At 43.3% G+C, this 24,552-nt stretch overlaps 2 protein-coding genes across 8 annotated transcripts in view; one reads left to right on the top strand and one right to left on the bottom strand.

Annotated features, from left to right (window-relative positions):
* Positions 1-712: 712 nt before the first annotated feature.
* TTF1 (transcription termination factor 1) lies at positions 713-12,127 on the bottom strand. Of its 7 annotated transcripts, none has more exons than XR_010886133.1 (13): positions 11,060-11,370; positions 10,578-10,677; positions 9,491-10,392; positions 8,196-8,440; positions 7,539-7,724; positions 6,159-6,237; positions 5,742-5,872; positions 4,971-5,196; positions 4,564-4,653; positions 4,285-4,350; positions 3,528-3,613; positions 1,497-1,740; positions 713-1,217 (listed from the first exon to the last, which is right to left on the bottom strand). XR_010886133.1 is itself a non-coding variant. In XM_067308972.1 (13 exons), the coding sequence occupies exons 4-13, from the start codon at positions 10,378-10,380 to the stop codon at positions 1,577-1,579; spliced, it is 2,163 nt and encodes a 720-aa protein (XP_067165073.1). In that variant the 5' UTR covers positions 10,381-10,392; positions 10,578-10,677; positions 11,060-11,153; positions 11,903-12,127; the 3' UTR covers positions 713-1,576. The 7 variants fall into 7 exon arrangements, 5 of the variants coding, with proteins under 5 accessions (XP_067165073.1, XP_067165072.1, XP_067165074.1 ...); XM_067308972.1 differs by adding an exon at positions 11,903-12,127 and having other exon boundaries at positions 713-1,740; positions 11,060-11,153; XM_067308971.1 differs by adding an exon at positions 11,542-11,578 and having other exon boundaries at positions 713-1,740; positions 11,060-11,151.
* A 259-nt stretch (positions 12,128-12,386) lies between these two features.
* CFAP77 (cilia and flagella associated protein 77) overlaps positions 12,387-24,552 on the top strand; it is a 63,332-nt gene continuing 51,166 nt past the window's right edge. Inside the window, exon 1 of the mRNA XM_067309355.1 lies at positions 12,387-12,530. Within this exon, the coding sequence (XP_067165456.1) occupies positions 12,387-12,530 (144 nt within the window). The remainder of the gene's footprint in view (positions 12,531-24,552) is intronic.

Here is a 24,552-nt window from a genome sequence, read left to right as displayed (position 1 = left end):
ATGTTCTCTCCCCCTTGCTCAGGGGAGCCTTTAAAAAAAAAAAAAAAAACAAGAAAAAAAACCCACTATCTCTGGAATTGCTCTGTTGTGCAGTAATGTTTTCCTTCAAAGACCTATATGAAACAACTGCCTCCTCTTCCTGAGCACCCAGGCTCCTCTATAAGCCGACTGCACAGGGAAAAGATGCTTTCTTACGCCCTCTCAAGCGCCATTGTCAGGAGGATGGGAAGCGATCAGCAAGCACCCTCCCTCGGCTTTGTCCGGCTGCTAAGTGACTGTGAACAACGATTTACCAAACTGGATGTTTCACCATTCTTTGTGTCCTCTGAATAGGGCAGGGTAAGGAACTGCTTCCCTGCTCCACGCCCAGCGACTGAAGGGAGGGCAAGCAGTCTCCTTTTTTTTTTTTGGCCATGTAGTGGAGGTCAGGTCTGTATTTCTCCCAAAGCAGCCACTGCAGCCGTAGCTTTGCCCCCACACTGCCTCCAGCTTGCAGTTCTTGGCCCAGCTTATTTGCTTGTCGAAAGCAGTTTCTCTACAAAAGAATCTATCAGCAAAAGTCTTCGTTAAAAAGTTTCTCTCTAAAAAGCCTCGAACAAGGCCTTTATTTTGATCCTTTAGAACTTCTCCATTTTCAATTACAATTAAGTGAAAGAAATCCTCGCTTATCTATATGAGCAACCAAAAACAACGTCACAGACAAACCCCACTCTGTACTGCTTTCTAATGCAACTTTATAGGAAATATAAACAAGCCAAACAAGTACTTTACATGCATGGTAAGATTTTTTACATTCACACTGTCAATTTACAAATAATTACTTTAGGCAAATGGTTAAAAATATCATACAAAGACAGGAGTACAATTTCCATCTTAACCCTTAGCTTCCATATTAAAACGTAGAAACTCTCCTCAGCATAATAAAAAAATATATACTGTCTATTTTCTCTCTGTATTCTAAATATTAAAAGAAAACATTCTAAATTCATCATTCTGGTTTGCATGACAATTTATAATAACGGACATAAGCCCCTTTTTTCCTGGAAGAACTGAAAAAAGAGCAACTCACATCAAAAAATGGGAATCAATTGTTCTTAAGAACATAGTATCTGAAGAAAAGAATTAATGGTTTTGCTGTTTCCCCTCAAAGCATGTGTCTGAAGATTTGTTTGAGATATCTAAAAGCAAATAGCCTTCTTCCTGGTCAAGCTTTTTTCCTTAAAAAAAGAAAAAAAAGATTTAAAATTCTTTACGCACAAAAGGTAAACAGCAGTTTCCAACTCCACAGAACACAAATGAAAGGAAAAAATACCTATTTTTGAGTCTTGCAGAAAGCAACTAGGATTCTTAAAAAAAAAGAAAAAAAATCTAAAACCAAAGATAAATTCTTAGTAACAAAAGGTGGCACAAAAGCTGTATTTACCTCAGTCTTCAATATGAAACAAGAAAAGCAGGCATGCCTATCTTTGCTTTTTCCATTATTTCAGTTTGTATACCTGCAGTTGTTGATCTGTGTCCACTTTCAACCAGATCCATTTTGCATCTTAAATATGCAGATTAGGAGTTGTTAAGGCAATCAGTTATCACTCTCTTCACTGGAGTCAAAAATTTCACTGAGCTGGAAAACCTTTTTCTGTTCGCTGGCTGTTGAACTGTCAGAACTAAGGTGCTTCTTTTTCCTTTTTTGCAACTTTTCTTCAAGTTCTGGAAGTTTCTCATCATAAAGATAATCAATAATTTCTTTGGGAAAAAAAAGTATTCTTAATTGAATCTTGGCCTTCTCAGGAATAAACAATGTTTCTAACTACAGTTTAAGTTACAATCATTTTGACCTTCCCCCCACCCTTTCTGGTTTGGTGAAATACACATAAATACATTTCCTAATCCATAACAAGACAACTTGTTAAAAATGATATTCATGATCTAACTTTTTACAAACAGAGAAACTGCTACAAAAGGAGAGGAACTGAAATAACTCCGAGTATGAGGCAATTACCAAGTTAGAAGCTACGAGTCCTGATTCCACATTTTGTTCTCTAACCTTGCATATTTTATCTATATCTAATAATAACGGCAACATGTGCTTTCTTATTTAACACTGTAACACTTTTAGATGAGGGACACAATAAAATGGCAAAGAACTAGGGATCCCAAATCCTTTCACCAACAGTCCAGGATTCACAAGGTAAGATTACATAGCCTCTATACATCATCTCATGCACATCCGAACAGGTATAGCAATATTTTAGAAGTAGTTTTGTTAAACCCCAAGTGTTTTATAACCTATGATACAAAAGTGCAACATAAGTTTATAGTACTGTATCACAAAATGCATCAGTAACATGCATGTCATGATGAGAATCCAAGGTTTTCATAACCTTTTAACAAAGCTATAAAAAAAAAAATATGTAAAAAAAGTCAGCACAGGATATGACATTCATCTACTCTAATATGCTTAAATGATCAAGGTTCAAACTGATTACCAGCAGCATTTGGTAGCATAAAAACGCTGCCTTATGGATATTCTGGTTTCAGTTATAGAAATATCTAGGTGTTAGAAGTTGCAGGGGTGCTCTTGAAAAGGTAAATTGAGTGCAAATAATGCAGTTGTATCTGCCTGGATTTGCAGGAAGAAATGCAACTGCTCAGAGATGAGACATGGCCATTATCTAAACAGAGGCCGATTCAATACTGAGGGGTAACGTTTGGTTAGTACCGTCAACAATTCCATTGCTCTTCAAGCACTTCAGGAGAAAAGAGAAGTATGAGAAGAGTTAAAAAAAATCCACATAGGGATATATCCTTTTGGCACATAAATAAGAGGATTTAAAAACAAAAACAAACTAAACTAAACAAACAAAAAAAAAAGAACCCACACACACCACACACACACAATTTCTCCCTAGATTAACTCAAGAAAGATGCATCCAAATCAAAGTCTAGTGGAACATCTGAACCACATCCTGACCCTGAGGACAGCCAGACTCAAGAGGCAAGAATAGCTAGTCTACATAGCTAAAACAATACTCCTGAATCCCTGAGAAAGAAACCCAACCAGCATGTATGATCATATTTTGGGTGTCTAGAGAAAACAGGAACTCACTGGCACAAATTTTGTCAGTGTTAATTGAAAAAAATACCACTATTCCATGGTAATCATATTGACTAGAGGGTAGATTGGGCAAATACATATATACAAAGATATACTAAAAAGCCCAGTAGTAAAATTTTCAAAGCCAAAGTACTAAAGAGAGGAGATTGCTAAGTACTGCATGAAGAATCTACTGAAAGTGTACTAAGTGCACCCCTCCGCAAAAAAACACATAGAAAAAAAAAACCAACAAAAACACACACACACACACATCAAGAGAGTATTCAGTAAAATAAGTATAAAGCTTGTGATTTTAGCCAATTTACTTAGAGGAAAGCTAACCGAGTTGAATATTTAGGAGTGGTATATTTACCCACTTAAGATTCAAACAAAAACCCTGCTTTAAGGAATACATAAAAATAGCGGGGATACTGACCAGGAAAAGTCTTTTTTTGCCAAGAAGGGACACAGGAGACCTTTAGCTTGTAAAATTTGGCTTGAACATAGGCTCTAGGGACATCTCTGAAAAGAGAAGCATTCAAAGAATTAGTGGATGCAACAAACAAAGTCTCTGTGTTACTCAGTTATCCATTCATGAGAATAACTCCAGTCAAACAATCTGTTAGTTTTAAGTAGAAAGGACAGATTTGAAATCCTAATAAAAAGTCTGCCAAGACAGCAATTCCCCTTAAAACTAAGCACCTAAAACTAGCTTGATATTATGCATATTTATTACATGTTTAATAATAAGAAACAGTAGATGAAATATACTATGGAAAAAGTGCTGTATATAAAGCAATAACAATATTGGTAATTTCATATTCAACACGTATTCTGGTTGGAAGACTACCACGTTACATTCCGCATTCCAATAATTATCCATTTTGCTATTTGTTGACTAACACTTGAAAAAGTCTTTGTTAAAGACTTTAGCACAGAGTACATAACAGTTCTCATATGTAGAAAACACTGTTAAGACCACAAGAATTGTTAGAAGTGGTTAAAAATACGTTTCAGCACTGATGGGTACGGTTCATTGTTCAGTACTACACAAGGATATACAGCTGTGCGTTACCAAAGTAACTTTTTTTATGACCGCAAATGCCTAGACATATGGATTCTCTTGTGGCGTTTAAGACAGGCTGCCTCAATTATGCGTTGTATCTGAATGAAAAGAAAAAAAAAGTTTTTACCCAATAGCATTACTGAGTTCTTCCCAGTTTACTTCATTAGCATCCTCCACTTTCATTTCATACAACCTGAGAACATAATACAGGAGAAATTTGTAGACAGAATTCAAGAACTAATTTGATAATGTTGACTTCTCCCCCCAGTCAAAAGCCACAGGACATTTTGTCCAAAAGAAAGAGTGTCTGTGAAATTAGTATAAAACTTTCTCAAACAGTAAGCTTTCATAAACACAACTTATAACAATAGGAGATGCAAAACATTACATTAACTTTGAAAGATACCTTTTAATAAGATTGATTTTGGCCTGTAATCCTTTGGTCCCCTTGTATAACTGCTGCCCTTTGGTCATCTTGCTTGTTAAAATTGAAGTCCTTTGAAAACAGACAAAAACGTATGTTTTTTCAGGAAATTCCAAGCACCAAAAGGAAGAGACTTTAAGGTGGCACTGCTGCCACAGAGAAGCCACAATCAAGCTTCAAGATCACAGCAAAGAGAAAATTTACCACAGCTAGCAAAGTTATTTGTCTCTTAGACACATAGATGCATTTGCAACACCTCTTCCGTAGTCTACAACCTGTTACCAATCTTACCAGCAAACATCATGGTACAATCAGTTTTACAAAATGAAGTCAGACAAATACTTCCCAGAACGCATTTTTTGATATCTAAATCTAGTATAAAACCTTACCATTTCTGTTTACACTGCCTCCAATATCTAGTTCCCACTTTAGCTTCAATCTCAGTCCATGGTAATTTCTGGTAGAGTTTTTCACGGTCAATTGAGAGATTTCTACGTGACTTTTCTGATGATGAAGATTTCTCATCTTCCAATTTTGATCTTTTCGTAATCACCTCCTCCACTGCACGCATTAACTTCCGTGTTTCTTCCTTAGTCCAAGGACCATAATTAATAGCTAAAATTAAAAAAAAAAAATCATGGCTAAGGCAGAATTTATCATAAATGATAAGAAAAAAAAGTAATACAAATTGAAATATTTGCATTTTTTAACTCATATTTACTGGATCAGTTTCTTAACATGCTTCCCAAAAGTTCTTCTGCATCCCAGAGACTTGAGAGGGTCAGTTCAGCCCAGTGACTACAGAACAGCCCTGGTTCCAAGTAGGAATTTCTATTTTAACACCTGACTGCCAAATTCTTCTCCCCCCACTCCCATGATATGTCTGTCAAGGTATTAGTTCCATTAATAAAGAACTGAATTTGTCCTGCTTCATTTCTCTCCCCTATTAGAAATTGTTCTCATTACTTCCAAATGAAAATGCAAACAACAGCCTAGAAAAGAAAACTACAATCAATAAAAAAGAAAAAAAAAGACACACAGACAAAAGCACACACACTTCAGAATTTTTTTCCAAAGTTTAGGACACATACAACACACAATTAAAATAACTGCTCAAATTGCAATATACAAAATGAATTGTTATTTTTAAAATTACTTACCAGACTTGATTTCAGAGTATTTCATAGCAACTGAGAGGTTAGAACGAGACATCATCTCAGAAATCTTCTTCCAATCATTGCCATGTATAGCATAGTACTTCTTTAATTTTTCTTTTTCATCCTTAGTATACCTAGTAGAAGAAATGGGACAGCTTCAGCTGCAAATTCAAAATGCTCCAATATCTTAAAAGCAGCATACATTTCAATGTTACTTATCACTACCTTTCCAGGTCACATTTCAATACAGAGGAATTGATAAAAACTGGTCAGGAAAAAAAAAAAAAAAAAGAACTGTCAATTAAATCACAGTAACTGGCACAAATAGGAGAGATGATCTTAATCTGTATCCTTTAATGTACAAATAAACATCAGAGACTGGTATTAAGCCTCAGGAACTACATAAAATTACTTGCTTACCTCCCTTTATAATTATTTGGGTCAAATATCTTCCTTGCTCGATAATATATCAGTCTCCAGGGTCGTGGAATGCCCTCAGCTGGAAGACACATGATCCATTGTTAAGAAACATTTTTCACAGCGAAAAGACCACTTAAAAAAACCAAACCCACAACATACATTTTCATGAATGCTATCAACGAAACATTCTCTCCATTCAAGAGCATGTATGCTACAACACTTCCAAAATTGCATAGGAAATAGCCTGAACAGAAACCTCCTGAACAGTTTCAAAGATGTAATTGTTATGTTTGTGGTAAGCAAAAAATAACTGCAATTGTGAATGCTGTCAGGTAGCAGATAATCGTGTGTGTATGCATATGTGTAGGTACGTACCCAAAGCTAAACTTTAGAACTCTCAAGCACAAGCCTGCTGCTTGCTAGCTACAACTGGTAGGGCTGGTTGTAAATTTTGATAACACTTGGACTAAATGTAAATTATATGTATTGAATCCTCCAGGTAATAAAGAGATATGAGGCACAGCCACCAATTAGGAAGCTGATCACATACTCTGCTTCTGCATATAGACCCTTTAGACTGGGAAAACCAGGGGCTGGGGGCATCCAGTAAAAAGAAAGTGAAGATCCTGGCTGAAGGAAAGATCCTGAAAGCGGGGAAAGATCCACAGATACAAATGCCAAATCCACTATGAGCTGTGATTTACTCTGTCTTGCTGTGACAATGATACAGAATAAACAGAATGGAAAGCCACTTGAGAAAGCACACTGAGTAGATTCAGACAGGTTTCAAGAGGAACGTTTGCTATTTGAAACATTGAAGTTTTCTAGTCATATGAGGGAGAAGCCTAACAATTAAAATGAGGATAGAGAAAGAGAAGAGATTGTTCCTCTTGCAAACAGAAGCTTAGTAGTTAAAACTTTGCCTTCCTCATATCTTGGAAAACTAACTACTTTGGCTAGTGACCTAATTTCTTTAGGCAGTCACTGGTCCTGAACCTGCCATCAATTTACATGCTCTAAGAATAGTTGACAATTTCAGACAGGACTTAATCATACCTCCCATTAATAAATCACTAAGCTTAGTTATTGCCTAGTGAATCAGGCTCCTTAAATCATAATACCCAACTACAAGTTTAAAAATCTGCAGCTGGTCATGATGAAATTTTAATCTCTAACCTCTTCATAACTGAGGATAAATCATGAAAATAGTATACAATACAGACTAACAACTACATAATCTCAGCAGCATGTTCCTTTTTTTGCCAGATTTGCAACATTAGTGCTTTTCAATAAAAAAATGGTTTTTAGAAAACGTATAGCGATATCACCAGGTTGTGGAACACAACATCCAGCTATTTTAAAAGGAACTTGAATACTTACCAATTTTCCCACAGAAAAGAAACTCTGCTTTTAGGCGATTAATAGTTTCTTTCTCTTCTGGATACCTAGAGGTAAACAGGAGTTTTTCAGCATTCTCTATTCCAGTAAGTGATAAGAACTCTTCAACATTTTTCCTGATTTGATCGTTTTCCTTCTGGGAAAATCTGCCAAACCTGATAGCAATACCTAAAAATATACAAAAGTTTTTTAAAAAACAAAAACAAAACAAAAAAACCCCCCAAGCCTTAGGTACCATCTCTTCTGCATTGCATTTCAAGTTTACAGAAACTTTTTGGCAAACATATAATGAAAGTTCAATGAATTGAAAAGGTAAAAAAGCAAACCAAAGTGGGATAAAACAAGAGCTGGGAGCAGGTAATTTACACATAGACTTTGGACTGTAATTTGTGGAGGTAGCAGATGCTACAAAAGCAGAAAAAGCATGTCCATTGAAATTAAATATATGACAAAGAGAGCCTATTAAGATACTATCTGTTTTATGCACATACGCCCGTTGCTAGGTAATTCAAACTACTGTCACTCACTTGGAATTGGACTGAGTAAGACATGACAGAAAAACAAGCTATTTCTCCTCTGTCAAAATATTATCGCAGCTCCCCATTCTTCCCTCACTGGAGCATTCTTATGAAGGCTCACCTTGTTTTTTAAAATGTTTAAACCTTGTTAAGTCTCTTCCAGCCATCTTCCTGATTGAACTATCTGACATTTTCCTCACATGAGGAATAAACTCTTCAAGTTCTTGTTTTGCAGTATCCAAATCCATGACTGAAAACATGCTAGAGTCCGGGCCATCTTCATCATCCAGTTCATCAGAGGCTACATTTTCAGTAAAGGAATTCTTCTGGTCTTCCTCTCTATTTGATGTTTTAGGTTCTGGTGTCCTGATAATAATAACAACAACAATAACAACAACGCCACCACCATACTACTAGAGCTCCAATACAGAGATTTTATTAGTATCTCTATAATTAAAAGAATGAACACGTTCATTAAGGAATAAGAAATTCTATCCCACACATTGTCCCCCTGTATTTCCAACCTTTTAAAATAGGTATCATTTATTATGACATTTCAGTACTTACAATATTCAAAAAGTTTGCCGGGGTTATGAGAACCCCCACTTTCCCACAGAACTGTCACATACGGATATACAAAAGAAACAACGCCTCTTGTTACCAGCGGCAACACAGAACTTTTCCATATGTCTCTTGCTAGTGCTCATTATTGGTAAGAGCAAAAGACTACTTTTAACATTATTTTTCATTAAGTAACAGTTTTGGTCCATTAAACTTGAAAAAGGATTAACTTCAAATTCTGAGTCTGTCACCACAATATATAATAGCATATAGACAAGTGGAGTTCTGCATATAGATTTTACCTGAGAGAAATGACACTTTGTAACTGTGAAACACCTGAACAATTTTTGTGTGTTTTTTTTTTTTTTTTAACTTTATTCATTCTTGGTAAAGTTATGGGTTCTAGATGCTGTAAAAGCACCAAGAGCTATTTACATGAGCATTTGTTTGCATTGAATTTTAAGTTTCTTAATTCAGCTTACTAATTGTTTGATAAAAATGCATAATAAAGATCAAATTTAACAACTGGAATCCCCTTTTTTTACTAAACATGGATTGCTTGCACATGAATTGGTTCTATACCTACAGTTTTCAAATGGGAGGATGGATTTTTTTTTAATTCTACATTGAAGGTAATGGTACTGCACTCTTGCAAGCTTCCATTATGTTTCAGTGCAATAACTAAGAATCAAGTTCTACAAGTAGGTCTGTATGGAATCTCAACTTACAGTTTAGTTTTTGGAAGCCTTTTTTTTTTTTTTTAATAGACACAATACAGACTAGAAAAAAATGTGGGACTTGGATAGTGTGATGTAAACATTTGGGGGGTGGGAAGGAAAAAAAATCCAAACTTACATTATCTCCGATTCTGAAGAACTTTCTTCCATGACTATGCTACTGCTTTTAATCTTTCGAATGCGCTTTGGAGTTTTTCTAAAAGAATGATCAGCTTTTTCAGTAGGCTTAGAAAGCTTAGCAGGTGCTTCCGTAGGATCTTCGATCGAGGCAGGAGAAGCAATATAGTCAGCATCTTCATGGGATTGCTGGGACATTGTCACTCTGCTGTTTTCTGTAGGTAATACCAACACTGTGTCTTCTTCCTCTTGTGTATTTTGTTCTGGAGATGACAAGAATGACTGATTAACCATTACGTCTGTGCCTTCTTCTGTATCTTGGGTGATACTGCGTTTTCTCTTCTTCTTCTTCTTTTTTGACCTTTTACTGTCATTTTTACCATATGTTTCTGAGGTAGGTAGCTCACTTACCTCATCCTTTTCTGGTGATTTTTCCTTTCTTTTCTTCTTAGCAGACTTTTTTACATAATCAGTCTCATTCTCCTGATAGCTCTCAATATTATCTTGATGTACTTCAACACAAATTGCATCACTGGGCCCATCTGCACTATCATCACGTTTCCGCTTCTTTTTTTTCTTTTTCTTTGGGGAACCATCCAGTACAGTTTCATTACTAATTTTATCTTCCAGCCCTGCACAGAAGTTATCTAACAAAGGCTGTTCCTGCTCTCCCTCATTTTTCTTTTTCTTTTTCTTCTTCTTCTTTTTACAGTTTTCACTGCTCTGCACAGCTTGATCTTCAAAAAGGATTGGAGAGGCATGGCTACACTCTGCATTTTGCATGCTTTCTTCTTCTTCACTTTCATGTTTCTTATTGTGTTTGTGTTTTTTCTTTTTCTTCTTGAGAGAATCCCAAACTTGAAAATCATCTGCACTTGCTTTTTCTGTCATATTTTTTCTTACCTTTAATAAAAGATATGGGCTTTATTGAAGCGCTATAATTTAAGAACTTCATGAAAAAGGATAGTACTTTGGTAAATCGTACTAACACCATTATGTATAGTTACAAGGTAAGCAAAGAAAAAAAAGTTTATATAAAACTACCTTGGAGTTATTCAATATTTTCTAAGAAACGTAAATATACTTGCTTTTCAACGCAGCTAATTTTGTAAAGTGACTAGGTAAAAGCGACGTCTTCTTCATCAAACAGATGTGCATCACAGCTGTATTCAGACTTAAATTGCCTTCCTACAATAACAAAGATACACTTCAATAACTATTAGCTTTAAGTTGACTTTGGATAACTAAGCAAAGGTAGACAGCTAATTCAACTTTGCTTCCAGCATTAAAGTAGTAACAAGATAAAATAGTAAAGAAATATTAAATAAAGCAGCACTAACAGCCGAATTCTCTTGTCAGGAACTTCTGACTGGCTTTGCCTATATTCAGTGGTCCAAGCCTAGCCACAACCCACTAGCTTGAACTGACCATTTGTTAACCAGAATAAACCCATTCCTGAAAACTACAGAGTTTAACAGAGCACACAGGAAGCATTTTTAGTGGATTTTCTACGGCTGACACATAGAGAACATTTGCAAGCCAACAGCCCATCACCCCAGAAATACAACACCTTGATTTTCACATCCCCAAATCAGTTTCCAGCGCTGACCAGTACAAGGCATTAACTCCGCACCGCCGCAGGGAAGAAGCTGCACACGAAAGCTCTCGAGATAAACACCAAACCCCACGTTACAATCCAGTAATTGCGGCACGCTGCGCAGGCAGCCACGCTGCGGACCACGAGGCGACGCCGAGCCCCTGAGGGGACACGTGCCGCCGCAGCCGGGCCCTGCGATAGCGCCCCGGGGCCCGCCCGCGCCAGCCTCCCCTCCGGGGCTGCCGGGGCACCCAAAGCCGCCACAGGCCTCCCGGCGGCGGGGCGGGCCTCGCCGGGGAGGCCGCGCTCCCCTCCCCTCCGGGCCCAGCGCCCTCCCCGCCGGCCGCTTCCTCACCGGGGCAGCGCGCCCGCCGCCCAGCGGCCCTCCCCGCCGCCCTCCCCGGGATAACAGCCGCCCGCCGCCGGGATAACGCCCGTCCGCCCGCCCGCCGCACCTCGCCGCCACACGCGCTCCGCACGGCGTCCGCCCGCAATGGCGTCCCCCTACGCTCTCCTACCAGAGCCGCTCCGTTCCCCCTCCCCCGGCCCCTCCTAGCGGAAGCGCGCCCGCCCGGACCTGTCAAAGCCCCGGACCCAACGGCGGGCTCCGCCGTTGCTAGGAGACGGGGCTGGCGGGGCACGGCCGTTCCCGCCGCGGCGGGGCCCGGCGGGCGGCACTGCCCCCCCCCCCCCCCCCCCCGCCCAGCCCGGGCCCGGCACCGGCCTTGGGGCCGCGCTCGGAGGCGGCTGCCCCCCCCCCCCCCGCGCCGGCGGGGAGGCCTCGCCGGGCCCAGCCCGCAGCCCGGTGGCGCTGACCTGCCGGGCGTCGCGTCAAGCCGCCCCCTCCGATGGCCTCGGGCCGCCCGGCGCTCAGGCGCGGGGCGCTGCTCCTCTGCTACGAGCTTCTGCAGCTCGATGTGAATAAAGTTAATAGAAGGAAACTCTGGTGATCTTAACGGGCTGCGAGCGCGCAACTCGGTGATTTGCCGTGGGGGGTTTTCCCAGCGCCCGGTTCCGCCGTGCCTGCGCCGCCAGCCCCCCGGCGCGGCAGCGCGCTGCTCCCGCGAGGGGAATGGCGATTTTTGTGCCGGTTTTCCCGCTTCGCCCTTTACTTCGCGCGCTGCTCCCGGGAGCCGCCGGGCCCGCGAGCGTCCCGTTGCCGCGGGAACGGGCAGCGCCGGCGCTCGGGGCGGGGGGCAGAGCGCGCTCCCGGCGCCCTGCGGCGGGGCTCGGCGGCGGCTCGGCCCGCGGTGCTCCCCCCCTTCCCCCGCCCGCCTCGGCCGCGGCCCCCGGCGGCGGCATGGCCGGCAGCGGCAGCGGCGGCGGCGCGGAGCCCCCGCGTTGGCGGCGGCCCCCGGGCCTGGCCGAGGTGGCGCCGGGCAGCGAGAACGAGCGCCTGGGGGTGGCGCGGGACAGCATGCTGCGCAACCCGCTCATCGCCAAGGTGAGCCACGGCCCCCCTCCACCCGCCTCCTGCCCGGGACCGCCTGAGACCCCCCACCCTCCCCAACCCGGGACACAGCCAGGACCCCCAACCCCCCCCCCCAACCCCCAGGCTGGGACACGGCTGAGACCCCCAACCTGGGGCACGGCCAGGACCCCCAATGCCCCCCCAAACCAAGACACGGCCGGGATCCCCACCCCTACTCCCTGCCAGCCTGGGACAAGGCCCAGGATCCCCTCACCTCCATCTTGAGACATGGCCGGGAGCACCCTCTCCCTGCCTCCAACCTGGGACATGGCCAAGAGCCCTCCCAAACCTGCCCCCCCAGCCCGGGACACAGCCAGGATCCCCCCACCCACCTCCAGCCCAGGACACAGCTGGGATCACCCCACCCAGCCCTGGCCTCCTTCCCAACCCCCCCGGCACAGTCGCCCCCCATCCTTGCGCCAGTAGCTCTTGCGGGGCCCGGGGGGGGGGGGGGTTGCACAGTGCTGCAGGGCCCAGGGGCAGCCCCAGCCCCCTGCGACAAAACAGGGAAAAAGTTTCCCGTGAAAACACTGGGAGGGCGACAGCAGCTGGAAGCATTTTTTTCGCTGCTTGTTCATATGACAGTGTCTTTCCTCACTTCTCCTTCTAAAGCAACTTCATGTTTTATCACTGTTAAACACTCGGTAGCCCCCGATAATGACACAGTAAGTAGTTTGGGAAGGGTTTTCCATACAATAGCCCCGCAGTTTGTGAAGCGATCAGGGACAGCGACTGGGGATGCCCTTTGCTACCACCCCACAACCAGAGAAGGCCAGCGGCAACCAGGAGCCTTGCAGGCCACTAGATACTTAGAGGTCTGGCAAAATCTAACAGCCTGAATTAGTACTTTAGACGGGCCATGGAGATTATGGTCAATTCACAAACTCCTGCACTTCTCATCAATTCCTCTCGTATTATGGCTAAGCTGAATGCTGGGTGGGCTTCATAAAGCTTCATGCGTATCTTTAAGCCAAGTCATGCTGGGACTAGCCCTTTTCTGCCATGGTTTCTTTCAGTCCATTCACACTAGCAAAATTCTGCTCGTGCCCCAGAGCTGATCAGATCTGGCTTGTCTGGATGCCTGCCGCTGATTTTGTTGCCTTCTGTTTGATCAGACCTGTAGGATCTATCCACTCCTCCTGATCAAGCTCTGCCACTACAGCAAGTTGCACATGAGACGGAGAACTGTGCAAGGCACCGCTCTTGCAAACACGAGCAAACGCCCTGTCCAACCAGCAGCAATTTCCTGGAGTCCCCTCCCTTAGCAGGCAGCTGAATTACAGCTCTTGTCCCCTGGATGGCACTAGTAGAATAGCTTCTTGCCTTAACCACTTTTTTCATTCCCAGCAATCCTCATCAGGAAAAAAAAAAAAAAAATCTGTTCCTCCCCCAGTGCTATAGGGATGCGATCGTTGCTTCTGAGGGGGGAGAGCAGAAGAAAGGGCGGCTTCAGTCGGTGCCAACCCTCTCTGGAGCGAGCAGCATTCAAGCAAGCAGCAAATGGTTTGACCAGCTGCATTTTTTCTCCTCTCCTTGTGAGGGCAGCCAATTCTGCTCAAACTCCTTATTTTTCCCCCACAACATGCAGTGGTGACATTTAAACTGCTGCTGTTCAGCCCGTGCTGCCATAGTTAAGGTCTTGAGTTCCCTTGATAATCCTTCCCCCTCACCACCAGGCTTGGAAGTTGGCCATGAAATTTCAGATTTCGAACATGACAGAAAATTTGCATCTTGCAACATCTAATATCTTCTTTTCCTCATGAAACTTTAAGATTTCACTCAGCAGTTATATTAGGACAGCAAAGAAAAACAAAAGTGTGTTTTGTGTCATAACTCAAGAGCAACTTTGCTTTTTCAAAACCAGAACTTCTACAGTCTTTCAGTTCCCTGGCACCTTTAGGTTGGATAGGAAGTGATGATGGTATCTTTGATTAGAAGTGGCACTGGGGCAAGATTTCCTCACCTAGCTACTGCCCCAGAAGGATCTGGTGCAGACAGATGCAAAACAAACTGTGATGCCCTGCTTACAAGTACAGAAAGCTCATTGGGATGAAGGCAGCTGCAGCACTGGGGGGCCAGGGAAGAAGGGGAGGGCAAGAGGAGGCAGCCCAGTATTCTCCCCATCCCTCCAAACTGCTCCCACCTTTCTTAGAAGAGCATGCAAATGTTTGTGTAACATAAAAACATGTATTAGAGAAAGATGTAATTATGTGATGTTTAAAGCAACTAAAGACATAATTGCAGGGGTTGGGCTAATCCTACTTATTTTCACAATGCAGTCACATTCCTTATTTAAAAAGGGGTATAAATCACAAGTCAGCACAGTAAGTTCTAGGTCTACTGCTATATAACTGGAGGCAATCCTGTGGAGGATAGCACCTATGTTGTAGTGTATGTGTTGCAGTTAGATTATGTGCAGTCATCAGGATTATGTTGACTTGAGTGGGAGTTTTGTCTGTCTGGGCCAGGCCATTTGGCCAAGTGCTGCATGTGCCTAAAGTTCAGTCGACAGTGGTCCCCCCTCCAGTCCTGCATGCAGTTTGCTCAGCTCTGCCTCTAGGGTTTGAGTTTTTGCCCAGCGCGACTGTTGCAGAGCATCTTGGCAATAGGATTTCTGAGCCTTCATAAAGCATGGGATGTTTTTGTATGTCTCAGTCTGGGTTTTTGCTGTCTGGCCAAGGGAAATTCAAACTTGAGCAGGTTTTGAGGAAAGGTAGTGACAATTTCAGCAGTCTGGCCAACTTCTCTGCTCTCAGGACTTCTTTGCAGGAGGGTTTATTTCTCAGTAAGCCAGCTGGTGGAGATGTAGGAAGATCTACACCCACACGACACAGTTCTTTAGCATGAAATGGCTGGGCTGTTAACAGGAATGCTTTTTTACTCTTTAAATCAGCAGTAATTTCACCTCACTCTAAGTTACATCATAGTGTTTGTGCGGCAAACTCTTCTGGCTGCCGTCCAGCTGCCTTCCTACACTGCATCATGCCCCGCTGTTCCCAGCTGCTGTATTTACCAGGGTGCCCTCTGCAGCCAGGAGGTCACCGCGATGGGATGGCAGTTTACTCTGCGAGTGTTGGTACACGGCCAGGTCCCACTCATTGCCGCACACGCTGGTGGTCAGCAAGCTCACAGCACCAGCCCTCTGCTGTGTTTCGTCTTCGTGCTTCTGCCTGGAGTCCTGGATCTCTTCTCCCCCTGGGGGAGCCCTCCAGACAGGCATTTTGGACAGAGTCACCAAAGGGGATGGCCAATGTGGGTCCTAACCTCCATGCTGTGTGGTGCCACCTGGAAAACAAGGTTAGGAAGATGGCTTAGGAGAAGCGACAGTGGGAGGGCACTGAGGAATGCACAGCTGGTCACAACTGCCAAAGCTTCACCAGGCCGCAGATACACAAGAGCCTAACTGAGGCCTCACAGTGATGGGTGGGGACGCTTACTCGCCAATCTTCCTCCCACTCGTGTTTGGTCCCCTAACCTTCAGGGCTGCAGTATGCTCAGAGCAGTGAGCACAGCTGGTGCTAATGCAATGGCTCTCCTGCTTTGCAGCAGCTAACAGCAGGATCCCCTTCTTCCTCACCCAGTTCCCTCACGTATCCTGGATATAGAGCATCACAAACCCAAATGGAGACCATGGCCCAGCTGGCTGTGTTTCTGGCCGCCCTTCCTGCCTCCACACTGCCCAGCTCTGTCCTCCCGCCAGGATGTGTGTGTGCACGCACACACACGCTAGCTCAGATTAAAAACAGTATCTTTTCACATAAATATTTCTGAGCAATGAACATTCTGTCATTCTCAGACTATAGAGGGGATTAAATTGATAAGTTAGTTTAGTTTATCAATATGTTTGCCTGCGATATAAAACTGAACAAGGCATTTCATCTACTGATGCCAGTAAAAATCTTAGCAAAGCATTTTCAGCTTGTTTTTACCAGTAAAAGCCTTAGCAAAGCACATTTTACAGTACAAGCTTACTAAAAAAAACCACTCTGCCTTACAAAAATAAGCAAGCTCTAGGTAGGAGACACAAGACACCACCATACTTAACCCCCAGCACACCTGAAACTCACTGCAGAACAGCAGCATCTCACAGAAGTTTGGTTACATTCACTTAATTATGGCATGTTACTTGGAAGAAATTGTGTGACATATACCTGCCAACACCATTGTGTCACCAGTCTATGATTGGACAGATCCCCAGTGTACGAAGGGTAAACGCGAAATCACAGCTCACCCAATCTCTTTGATACCCTTGTATCAAAGCATGCTCTTACCTGTTAAAATGTGTACAGGGAACATGCAGAAAGTGAGGTCCAGTAACTGCTCTTCATGGAGCAACTTTAGGATTGAACGTCATCCAGCTGGCATTCGGAGCCAGAACCAAGTCTTATGACACGAAAAAGAAAAGGTGTTTCAGAAGCAGCAATTCAGAAGATGAAGGGCACTTTGGAGGCCAGAGAAGGATGTTCCCCTCGCAGTGCCTGCGAGGAAGGCCTCCCTGTGCTGGCCTTCCACAGCCAGGAGGTCTCAATCTGTCATCTACACTGCCAACAGGATAACCAGGTTTAAAAAACAGAAGTTTTCAGAACTATTAGAATGCACAATGTTTGCTTTAGAAGCTTGTTATTTATACGACAACTGATGCCAGGCCATTTAGAGTTCATTTTCCTATGCTTTTCAACCCTAAGGGCTAGAACCTTTCCTTGTAAAATTGAACAAAAGCTATAGTGCTCAGGCTATAACATTTCAGCAGCTACAGAAGAAGAATATATGATTAAAAACAAACTCACAAAACCACAGGAATTAGCACACCGATATCCTTTTTGGCAATCCTGGCAGAAGGAAGGATTAACTAGGCCAGGGAGGCTGAAGAGCCTTTTTTAGGGGAGGAATGGATTTCCACCACACCCACCCGAGACACTGTGGGAGAACAGCTCAGCACTGGACAAGTGCATGGTGTGAGGAAGGATATTTACTTTGATTTGCAAGATACACTCATCAAAAACATCTTTTGCAACAGTAATTGCTAAAGGGACAGGTTTTCCATCACCCTGGCATTGAAGCTTTTGTTAATAGGCTTGCATTGTCTCATTAACAGGGGTTTGATGCAGGTAATTGTTGTACTCAGTCTTTAAGCCTTCATTTAACCCCCACCTTAAAAAAGTTAAATCTTCTCTCCAAATTCACTCTTTTCTTTAGTGCTTATGACACAGGTGTAGCAGGAAGCCAGGATGAACCTGAAGCTATGGTCCTACCTCACCAAGCGCTTTCTCAGCGCTGTCAGGATGTGCCATCCACCTTAGTAATCCTGGTGCACCTTTGTTTTGTGCAAGGACTGCTAACCTGAGCAGGATAAGTTAATAAAATGAAGACTTCCAAAAAAACATACTTACCACTGAGTGCTCAGAGAGCAGTTGTATAAGCCATTAGAAAGCACGCAGGCATTGCATCTGTGTGACAGGTAGGGCTGAGAGCGTAAAATCACTTTCTCTTCTTGAAGCACCTACATGCAGAGCATGCAGGAACGGGGCAGGTTCCCTGCAGCCTCCTCTATCTCTGTGTCTCATCGCTGCTTGGAGAAATTCTTGGGGTGCAGCTGAGGCTTCATAGCCGGTTTGGTGCTGACTAAAGGTAGCCAGCAAAGGCCCCAGATGTGACAAGGCTGTTTGCAGCAGCCCAGCCTAGCAAAGCAGTACCCACAAGCACTTGGGTAACTTCTCTCAGGTGCTCACTGTGTTGATTTAAATAGCCCTGTCCCCCTTTCCTAATACATGCCCAGTTTCAGCTGTTTGGAATCAAGGCATCCACTTAAAACTTGGTCAGGGACCAAATTTTAGTTCATCTGTCTCAGGTGGGTAACTCCTGTGACATGAAGGAGAGCAGCCACAAGTAATGTGAACTGTATTTGGAATAAGGTGGTGTTTTATTTGGCGTTAATTATGCTATTTACCTCAAATCACTACATGTACTGAGCATTCTGCCTTCTGCGCTTGCTGCTCAGGGACACTGAGGATTAATTAGTGTTTATGCAGCACTTTGTGTGCGTATTACTATTATTATTATATTGCTACCACTATTATATTTTTGCAATCTAAGGACAGTGTTGTGTTTTTAAAAAATGTGTTCTGAAATATCTACACTGTACAGCTCAGTAATTCATTAGAGAAATAAACTAATGAAGGGCTGGTTAGTCAAATAATCATTAGATTTGGTTCTGAGCTTTGTCTTGCCAGTGCTGTGACTTCTAAGGGTTTCCTTCTCAGCACGAACTCATTTAAGATTTTAAATGAATTATTTGGTACACTAAAAATTAAACTCCTCATGAGCTTTAGTGCCCTCCCACGTCTTGCACAGACACCTCTGAAATAAATAAAGCATTTCCAAAAAGCGGGTAAACGCTCTGCATGAACGAAAATAGTGGATTCTTCTTCTGGTTGTTTGAAGGCAGGAGTTAGGCTGCAACCTGACAGCTGCGATGCAGCGGTCAGAGTCGGCACCAGGCATTCATCGCTGCTCACCCCAAAGATCAGCACACGATGTGCAGAAGCAAGCAAGGGGGCATTTTCATCCTTTCTATGAACAAAACAATGCAAATTGGTGAGACTAATAAGCCCAGAAACATGACAAGGTGAATGCCTTTTACGTTCATGAAAAACCCCTATGTTTATTTGTCTAATACAATGGAAATAAAGCTTCAAAGGCTGTTTGATTTAAAAGTGCATTATTAAAATCAGCCAGCACAATGATAACCATTAGACCAAACTGTTGCATTAGTATGACCCTAACAGCAGTGTTGTCTTAGCAGAGAACATCTGTGCAACCTCTTGCATGAGTTGTTGGTGCTATAAAATCAGAAATTAAGCTAAAGGAAGAAAGAGGAAAAAAATAAAATGAAAAAAGGTCACAAATGGGTCCATGCATAAAACGAGGCTGCGCTATTCACAGTGCACCCAGAGCTGTGTCAGGCTATAAATTTTTATGATGAACCTGAAACTCAAGCTGTATTGTCTGAAAGATATAAGAAACTTTGGGGGAGAGCCAATGTCAGCTTACAGCAGAGGGCCCAAACCGCGTTAAGCCAGGAGGTGCTTTTCAGACTAGCTCAAATCCAGATGCCATGCAAAAAGTCAGGGGCGTCTGAGTCCCTGTCAAGCAGAGGGGAAAGGTTTGCAACAGTCCCCAAGGCTGCTGTGTACAGCGTCTCGCAGTTCCTGTCAGAGTTTATTCCTTTCTGCCATTTCAACCAAAAAACCTGGTAACGTGCCCTTATTCGCAAGCTGTTCTCCAGGGGCACTGAACAGTCTGAGGGCAGCACCACGGACCCAGCTAGAGCTTGTAAGAGCATGAGAACGTCGCTGCCTTATTTCCTCCCCGCCTTCCTACCCCCACGCCAACCACCACAAGAAATATCCCGGCTTTCCTGGAAGAGGCACACGAAAGCGTGCTGAGTGTAGAGGAAAAACCCGAGAGGCTCGGTGGGAACCGCGCAGTACCAGGGGACATCGTGCAGGCAACGGGTGGGCAACGGCCGGGAGGAAAGCAAAAGGTGCTGCTTCCTTTATCAACCTTTGCTTCACCACCAAAATCAGCTCCCCTCTTTTTGAGTGCTGCACAGCAGAACATAGAGCAAACAACGCGTGTTCACAGTGATCACAGAGACCAACGTTTTTAGTTCCACGTTTCTGCAAGTTTTTAGCCATACTTTCTCCAAGGGCAGATTTCTTTCTGTGCAAATTCTTAGAGATGCTCTTGTGCTTAATCATTGTATTGGAGAAGCCTTTGTCATCTTGCAGGGACCGTTTTGTTCTTGCTTGGCTGCTTGCATTGTACAGATTAGACAAAACTTCTAAATTTTTAAGGATATTTTCTTTTGTTTAACCTTTTATGTTCTTTAAAATGCAGCAAACTACGCTATAACTTTTCTTTTCACATGTAGTTTATCTGAAGTGACACTGATAAGTGGAAGTGGAATCCTATTACTAGATTTCCTAGGGCAGCCTTTAAGAAAACTTTAGTATCAGTGGAAATATGCCCAGTTCTAATTTTTAAAGTAAATCAGCGTGGTGTTTTGTGCCTAAAAAATTTTACAAGTAGAATTTGATTAAAAATAATAGTGTAATTCCCAGCTGAAAAAAAAATAGAAAAGCAAGCAAAATGTGTTATGGAAGATATTGTGTTACGGAAGAGCAGGCTGGTCTGAAAAATAAAAATCGTTTTAACGACAAGCTTCAGGCTGCCTGCCCAGGTAGAGGAGCCTCTTCGTTTGCAACCTGCTTTCTAAGTTAGCACCGGCCCTTTGCGTTCGTCCTCTCGGATCACCTCTTGGTGGCCGCGTGCCCCTTTCTGGGATTCCCAGGAGATACCAATCAGCTGGTCAGGAGATGACCCTAACGACAGGAATTACCACGTAATACGGGGTGTTAAAGCCCTAATACACACCGAAACGCAAGTCCCCCCGCACACCCACGAGGAAGGTGCTTCCTCCCTCGCCGCACTCCTCCTCCCGTCTCCGCCTGGCGCCGCTGCGAGGGGCTTCCTCGCTCTCCCGGCCTCCGTGATCAGGGAGATAAAAATTGTTATCAGATTAGCCGCGGCGCTGAAAAGCACAGTCCCGGATCGCGCTTGCGGTTAGTTAGCATTTAGATAGGCTGGGACAGGGGTCTGTACAATAGGCATCAAAGCTGAACTCTCGGTGCAGCAAGAGGGATTAATTTCTTTAACCAACATGCCTGATCTGGCCTATCTCATTACCCTGCCTTGTCAGTGTCGATGTTAGATTTGATTGAAGATTATACCATTTAGGCCTTTCCCCTGCTTTCCACGGAAACCGGGCCGATTGAATTGCACATTCTTCCGTGGGCCCCTGTCAATACGCGCTGGCCTGAGCCTCTAATTCTGCTTCATTTAAACTTCATCAACTTTTCCAATCAAGTGGAAGGATCTGAAATAGGCTCCGTAAGCAGAAAGGCCCTTTTTCCTTTTGTCAGATAATTTATTCTGTTTTCTCTTTCGCTCCCCCTCACTTCCCCACCTCTTTCTCTTTTTCTTCTTTTCGCTCCCTTTCCCTGATGCTGAAAATGAGATTACAGTATTTAAATGACTATGATAATCAATCGGGGGACCTTGAGCCGAGATTGAGGTTAATTTTTCTTAGCAGAACAAAGAAGCGTGATGCCATTGGGGATTTGAAGGTGCAATCTGTGTTTCATGCTTGTATTCCTCCCCCCCACCCGAAACTGCAGTTTTGGAGTCTTTTCTTGTTACTAACTAGGCAGTTGTTGTGGTTTTTAACAGAGGCAACCCCTAGGAGAGAAGAAATGTAATTTTGGGCTGATAAACAGCTAACGGCCTTCAATCAACAATTTTAATAGGAAAAAAAAATTCATTTACATGGTGTGACTGCAGATCTAATGAAAGTGCTCTCATTACCTTATTTATTTTTAAATATACTTTGAATAATTTTCCATAGTGGTATAGCTAGTCATTCCAGCCTGCACAGTACAGTTGTGAACTTTTAACTGAATACCCCTTTCATTCAGCCACCCTTTCGACTTAGCAGCTTTCTTGGTTGCCTGGAAAAAGTCGAGATTTTGTCATGGTTTTGCTAATCAGAAATGGAGTCAGTATGTTCATCTTAAAACCAGCATTGAAATGGCTCATGAAGTGTTTAGATAATGTATTTTTCATTGTAACATGCCAGCATTCTCTCGCCTGGATCTTTCCCCTACCCTTCTAAGGAAAAGAGAAAGAGAGAAATATGTATTTTTTTGCTTCCATTCTAGCTGTCTTGTCAGTGCTGTTTTACATGCTGCCACCCAATGTTATCTTTTATTTGTGTCAGGAGAGAGGATTTGACAAGTTCAGTATACAATGTTCATTTGGCAAGGCAAATTTTTCATACCAATTTTGAGTAGAAAATGAAACCATCTTTCAACACAATGAGCAACATCATTTTTGGACAGACTTATTATGAGGAGAGGAATTGCAAAACTTTATTTCTCTACACAATCCCGAAAACCCTGGAAATGAGACATTTAAACAAAAAAAATAAATGCATGTATGAATGTTTGAGGCCATCAGTTTGTTTTAGAAATAAAAAATAACCACCAGCTGCTGTCGGGTAGCTGTGGCCTCCTTTTTGTTAATCAGATGCTGCTGAAATTGGTTGCATCATAACGTAGCTTTGTTTCTAGTCTTTTAAACTGTCAAAAGAGTGGGAAAGGCAGACTGCCTTTAAAAGTTTGTCAGTGTTCGCCAAGCAAAACAGTCGTTAGTCATCGGTAGCGTAGGCTGAGCGCCTCAAAGATGCCCAAGGCCTCCATGAGGTGGAGGCTAGGTCTCACCACGTTCCAGAGGGATCAGGGTACCTTCCCTCCCTTGAGAATCCCAACTGCAGCATTTACGGCTGCACTAAAACCTCTGAACAATCCAATTAATGGAAAAGTCTCATCATAAATTCTGTTTCCTGTGCTCCACTGTCTCTCTGGACCCACCGTGTGTCCCGAGTTAGGCAGATGCAGCAGGTTCCTTGGAGAAGAGGGTCTTGGTTTTGGCTTTGTACAGCCCCTGCTCTGATGGGATCTGGTCCATGCCAAGGACTCCCTGCTGCAGCTGCATAGTGATGACCCAAGACTGTTAAGGAAGAGCATGTGTTGAAAAAGAGCTGCAACACCTTCAGTGGGTAACAAGCTCATTTTAACACCCACAACCCCTGCAAAGTTGGAGGATGCTATTTAAGGGCCATGTAGTGGGCTGTATGTCTTCCTTGTTCTGCAAGTCCACAAGAAACCTCAGCCTTCAGGGGGAACTGGGATGGTCTTTGATGCCCCAGCTATGACCCTGCATGAATTTTACCCACAACAAAAGAGCAAGAGGCCCAGAGGTCCCTGTCCAAGCCCAGCAGACTTTGAAGAAGCCTTGTGTGCATCTTGGAGCACTGGTTTGCACTGACAGTCTTCTCTCTTTAAGCATATATTGACTCACCGTGGGGAAATTAAAACTCCATTAGATGTTGCCACATTGTAGAGCAGACCCCATTACAGTGGTTGAGTTGCAATTAATTGGTTTCCTCAGATATTACTTAATTTTGGGAAGGCGCTGGTAGACAGGAAGGACAAGGCTGATCTAAACAATAATTTCTTAAAATAACACAATCTAAATAAACTAATGAGGTGATTACATAGTTATTAATGTAAATATAAAGAAGAGTCAGAAAAATATTGGGTATATAACAATTTAGAAAAAACAGCAGAGCTAATATCATTCTGGTTTAAATCATCATGAAGCAATCAGCTTTTGTGCTTAGAGGTGGATGATGGTTTAGCAGATTAATTATATTTCATGCAAAAACCTGCTGTTTCAAAGCCTACAGTCTCCTGCTTTTGTTTGCTCAATTGTTTGTGCTGTTTAACTTTTCAACGTACAGGCGGGAGGAGGCCTCTGCATACACGGCACTGCAGATTTGGGCATCGTTTTTTCGTTAAGGTTAATTTAGGATTAAGAAATGGAGAAGAGAATAATGAGAGACGACCTTGTAAATGGGGCACTTGGTGATACAAGGCGGGAAGAAGATCCCCAGCAGGTTAGGCAGGGGCAACTGGTACCACTCGCTGTGTAGCGGGACACAGCAGCCAAGCTGGGTGACCGACAGATCCGCTTCGTTAGCCCGGGAGGCCCCCGTGCAGCAGCCCCCTGCAGAGAGGCCACCGGGAGCTGGGTGCTCGGGCTGCGTCGGTGCAGACCCCCCGCGGTGTCCCGCTGCCCGCGCAGGGAGGGCATCCAGCCCCCAGCTCCCGCGTAGCTCTGCTGGGCAGAGCTCATTTACTCGTATTATCAGGGTGAGAAAGTTTTCGGTTTCAGGAGAATAAATAACTAGGCCTTATAAATCATTAAAAATGTACTACAAGAAAAATGCAGGTTGACTATAAATAGAAAACAAAGCAGCTCATATATAAACTTTTACAATGACTATTACTCAGACTGTTGTCACCATCTGTTT

Source organism: Apteryx mantelli, chromosome 21 (genome assembly GCF_036417845.1).
Source record: "Apteryx mantelli isolate bAptMan1 chromosome 21, bAptMan1.hap1, whole genome shotgun sequence".
In the NCBI taxonomy this organism is placed as follows: Eukaryota; Metazoa; Chordata; class Aves; order Apterygiformes; family Apterygidae; genus Apteryx; species Apteryx mantelli.
This window is presented reverse-complemented; position numbering and strand designations above follow the sequence as displayed.

Bases quoted from the DNA above. Each gene is read 5' to 3' on its own strand.
- TTF1 (XM_067308972.1), bottom strand. From the start codon at position 10,380: ATGACAGAAAAAGCAAGTGCAGATGATTTTCAAGTTTGGGATTCTCTC. The intron at 5,197-5,741 runs GTAAGTAATTTT...TTTTAATTTTAG, and splicing joins ATACTCTGAAATCAAGTCTG to CTATTAATTATGGTCCTTGG. The intron at 1,741-3,527 runs GTCAGTATCCCC...TTTTTCCCAAAG, and splicing joins GCAAAAAAAGACTTTTCCTG to AAATTATTGATTATCTTTAT.